This window comes from Lactuca virosa, chromosome 9, assembly GCF_052849685.1.
Source record: "Lactuca virosa cultivar CGN04683 chromosome 9, Lactuca_virosa_CGN04683_v6, whole genome shotgun sequence".
NCBI classification, from domain to species: Eukaryota; Viridiplantae; Streptophyta; class Magnoliopsida; order Asterales; family Asteraceae; genus Lactuca; species Lactuca virosa.
The window spans coordinates 126,184,517-126,189,397 of record NC_136434.1 but is presented as its reverse complement, the minus strand read 5'-3'; the positions used below and the strand labels follow the sequence as shown (position 1 = coordinate 126,189,397).

General features: G+C 36.0%; 1 protein-coding gene across 1 annotated transcript; it reads right to left on the bottom strand.

The window, feature by feature from the left end:
- Positions 1–1,621: 1,621 nt before the first annotated feature.
- On the bottom strand, positions 1,622–2,110 carry LOC145139770 (uncharacterized). Its single transcript, XM_079073479.1, has one exon. The coding sequence runs from the start codon at positions 2,108–2,110 to the stop codon at positions 1,622–1,624; it is 489 nt and encodes a 162-aa protein (XP_078929605.1).
- Positions 2,111–4,881: the final 2,771 nt, after the last annotated feature.

The window sequence follows — 4,881 nt, the reverse complement described above, 5'->3', positions numbered from 1 at the left end:
ACTCCCACTGTCCTCTTTGGATATGAGTTCTTTCTCGCAAAAGACTCCCCTTCGTGCTACAAAGACCACGTCGTCACTAGGTCTGTAGAACAAATAACCAAAGGAATTTTATGGGTAGCTGATGAAAATACATCTCTCACTTCGAGGTTCAACATTGTCATGCGTATCTTGTCTAACAAAAGCTTCACAACCCCAAACCTTGATATGTGCTAGCGAGGGAACCTTCCTTGTCCACATCTCGTGAGGTGTTTTGGAAACATTATTTGTTGGGACAAGATTAAGAATGTAGGTGCCAGTCTCTAAGGCATACCCTAAGAATGAGATTGGAAGTGAAGCTCGAATCATCATGGAATGAACCATGTCTAACAAGGTTCGATTATGCCTCTCAGCCACACCATTAAGTTGTGGTGTCCTAGGAGGTGTCAGTTGTGAAAATATTCGACATTCCTTTAGGTAGTCGTGGAATTTGATACTAAGATACTCACCACCTCTATCAGATATGAGCATCTTGATCTTCCTCCCCAATTGATTCTCGACTTCTTGTTTGAACTCTTTGAACTTTTCAAAGGTTTCTGACTTATGCTTGATTAAGTAGATATAGTCATATCTATTATAATCATCAGTAAAAGTCACATAGAATCGATTTGCATCCCTTGTGGTGGATCTAAAGGGCCCACACACATTTGTGTATGAGATCCAACAATCCTTCACCTCCTTCACAAGAACCAGTGAAAGGTGATTTTATCATCTTTCCAAGTAAACAAGATTCACACATATCATCCGACCTTAAGTCAAATCATTCCAACACTCCATCCTTTTGGATTTGGGCCATGTGTTTCTCGTTGACATGTCAAAGATGACAATGCCACAAGCATGCTTTGTCTAAACCATTAGACGAATCAATTTGTAAAACACTATTACCTAAATCGTCTACACCCATCACAGTTTCATACACTCCATCACAAGGTAAAGCTTCAAAATAAAATACACCATTTTTAAAAGCATAAATAAATCCATTCTCATTATCAAAAGAATATCTAAAACATTATCTATATAAATCATGAAATGAAATGATGTTTCGTGTCATATCTGACGAGTAGCAACAATTATTCAAATCTAAACACAACCCACTACTAAGCACTAAGTTATAAACTCCAATCTTGGTAATAGGTGACAATCTCCTATTTCCCATGATCAAGTTCATTCTCCTATGCTCCACATCCTCACTTTTTCTTAGCTCCTGCAAATCAGAATGAATATCAAAACCACATCTTGTATCAAGGAGCCAAGAATGAGAATATGATGAGTTTTTAGATAAGATAGTGTAAATACCTGCCGAGGTTGGCTTCAACTTGCCATCCTTTATGTCTTGCAAGTACATGGGGAAGCTTCATTTCTAATGCACTTTCTCATGGAAGTAAAATCAGGCAGCCTCTTTAGGATTAGAGGTGGGAGGAGCGTCAGAACTGGCCTTTCCTTTGGGTCCATTGCTTGAGGACCCAGCTTGGGACTTTCCCTTACAATTCTGTTTAGGAGGACCTTTCCTCTTCTTCCCCTTTCCTTGCCCAATGGCGAAGATAGGAGCAGCAACAGTGGTGGAGGCAACACTTTTTCCCTTCATTCATGCTTTAGCAGTTCGCAGAAGGTTCTGAAGTTGAGCCAATGTGGTCTCTCGGTTGTTCAGATGATAAGTTAGGATAATGTGATCATAACAATTGGGCAATGAGTGCAACACTATATCAATAACCAATTCCTCATCAAAGTTCACATTAAGCTTTAGCAAGCACTCCATGTATCGTTGCATCCTTTGCACGTGGCTACTGATGGACTCTTCATCTTTCATCTTGCTTGTGATGAGGGACTTTACTACCTCATAATTTTCTTGACGAGCTCGTTGCTGGTACTTTTCCACCAAGTCCTTATTCATCTCGTATGGCCAGTAATCCTCGTAGAACCTTTGGAGTTCAGGAGTCATAGTAGCCACCATGATGCATGCCACTTTGTATTGCTTCCTATACTCAGCTAAGGGTGCGGTAGTAGCTTGGGTTTCATCGATATCGATAAGTTCCTTTTTGATCACATACTCCTTGTCCTTGAAACGTAGAGCCATCTTGATGTTACACGTCCAATCATTATAATTAGTGCCATCAAAGCTAACTCTCGAGAAGATATTCGAATGCGATAAGTTGTTGTTGGAGGAGTTGTTGTTGGAGGAGTTGTTGTTGGAGGAGGAGGAACCATAAGCATCGTTCGGTGTTGACATCTGAAAAAGAAGAAGGACACGTTTTAGGTTAGATAGGAGTAATCCCCAATATAACACCCAAATGAAATATTTAGGCTAGAATCCAACTAGATATTTCACAACTTAGAAAAGGAATGTGGTAATCTAATTGTGAAATATGTAAAGGTAGGTAAATGACAATTTACCAATTTCACCACGAGAAACGAAATTTAAACGAATTAGGTTTTTAATGAAATTCCTAGATCTTTTGAGATTCATTGAACTATTCAATGGCATGTTTAATCTCGATTATGCTCTTCCATTTGTGACTGGGATACCGAGGATCACAATCAAGATGTGAATAACCATGCAAATTAGCTTAGTACTCTCGATGTCATTTATCATCTAATCAATGTGTCGGTTAGCCACATGCGCTCCATTTTTTTTACAAGATACCCATTTCTACCCTTTATTAGTCCATATTAGTGTGCCGATTAACCACACACGCTCCACTAACGACTTAAATAAAGTGCAATGTGCAATTTCATGGATTAGCATCAAATTCACATTTTTCCTAAAGTAACTAAGATTGAGAATTTTATAAAAAAACATTTAGTAGCTCTATATTTTCATTATACTTATTAATGAGAATTATTTTCCTCTCAAACTCATTCGACTAAAGACCCTCCACCAATCAAGGGAGCGGTGGGTAAGAGTGTATACCCAATGGCGGTCATATTATAGGCCACTTCCTTAAACTCCCCTTATAGATCGGCTTCGTTAATTAGGCGTACTAGCGGTTCAACTGACTTGTATTATACATATAGTAAATATTAAACTTTTAATTTTACATATAGTATAAGGTTTATTTTAAACATTTTAAAATACTAGGGTTTTATAATCCTTTTAAAATTTGAAATTAAAACAATTTCATTTAAATTTAAAAGAAATTGATTTAAAAATTATCTATTAATTAAACCATTAATTAACTTACTAAATCATTTGAGGATTATCCAATTAAATTAATCAAAATAATTTAACCTAATCCTCTACCCCTAATTTTTGAAAAGCATGGGAGGGGTAATTCAAAATTTATAATTATCCAATTAATCACATAGAGAGATAATTACCAAAAATAAGAAAACCCTATCATGACACCCTAATTTTTGAAGAAGGCAAATCTTGGGGAGGAAGGCAAGGATTTCAACCCTTGCCATATTTCGAAAGTCAAGAGGGTTAAGGAACCCTAGTTTTCTAAACATGTAGGATAAGGGAAAGGGTTAAAACCCTTTCCAAAATTTCTAAATCTAGGGTTAAGAAACCCTAATTGCGAAACCCTAAGTCCAAAGGGTTTAATTGCCATAAACCCTAATTGATCAAATTCAAACAATTGCATTCAATTAAACAGAAAACAAGCCAATGCTATTATACCACTGATGGGTTTTGAGCGTAACAAACAAAATTCCTATATGTGCATGCAACCATGATCTTTGATCTATGTTTTCTCTAATTGAACATACAACTAATGAACATCAAATGGAAAACCCTAGGAGGTATATGCTATTTTTGAAAATCATAAAACTAGGGTTAGAATACATACCTTAATTGTTATATTGTAATAATAAGGAATTCCTAGTATACTTGAACTTTGAGAGCAAGTGTCACAAGTGTCAAACCTCTAGTAGATCACACCTAAACTTGGCAAGAGGATGAGAGAGGAGAGAGGAGGAGGGAGCTTGAAATTTCGGCTGTGCTTCTTAGGGTTTCAGGTGGAAAAAAATGTGAAGGGGTTAGGCTCCTTATATAGTGAGGTAGCTTAGAGCCAAAGTGAGGGTTTTAAGAGGAAACCCTAATTCCTTAGCTTATGGACCAATCAGCCCAAGAATCCTTATCCAAGACTCCTTGGATGAAAATTCTAGGGCCTTCCTAGAAGTTTTCGTCCAAGCCTTTCAAGGGAGGTTCTAGAGCCTCTTTCCTCAACTATCAATAAATTGTCAAACAACCCTGCACTTTTAGTTAATTCTTTTAATCCCAAAATAAATTTCAATTAATTTCTGATTAAATATTAATTAAATAATATGATTTCTAATTAATATATTATTTTCATAATACATTAATAAATCATTTATTTATTTATCAAATAATAAATTCAACCTCTCTCCAAAAGTCATCATGTCTAGTTGCTAGTTGTGAGGGCAACCCAAAAGAATTGTGCTATTATCAATTCAACTATATACCAATTATATTTATGGGTTTAGACACCTAATCCAACAAATTATTGACAGGTTCACGTAAAGCTCTAAAAATGGAAGCTTAAAATAATCTATATATGTAGTCGGTCCACTTTGCCTGAACCGGTTTTGGGTATCTCGACATGTCTTATATTTCGATATTCAATATACCTGTTAGTGTGTCTAGTTTGGTTGTATCTCACAAAACTTGGTCTTTGTACTTAGTGATAACCATACATAAAAATTTGTTGGCTTAAATGAGAGACTGTTTTGGTTTCTATAGAAAAATGAGACATTGGCATTAGAGTTTTAGCGAGTTTTAAATCTGCAATACTACAAAATTAACGGTGGAGGTTTGTCTATGATTTCGATCAGTTGTATGTTTGAATCATAGAATCTTTTCAAAGAATTTCAGTTGGTTTAGGTCAA

Excerpts from the sequence above, each read along its gene's own strand:
- LOC145139770 (XM_079073479.1), bottom strand. The coding sequence starts at position 2,110 with ATGGCTCTACGTTTCAAGGACAAGGAGTATGTGATCAAAAAGGAACTT.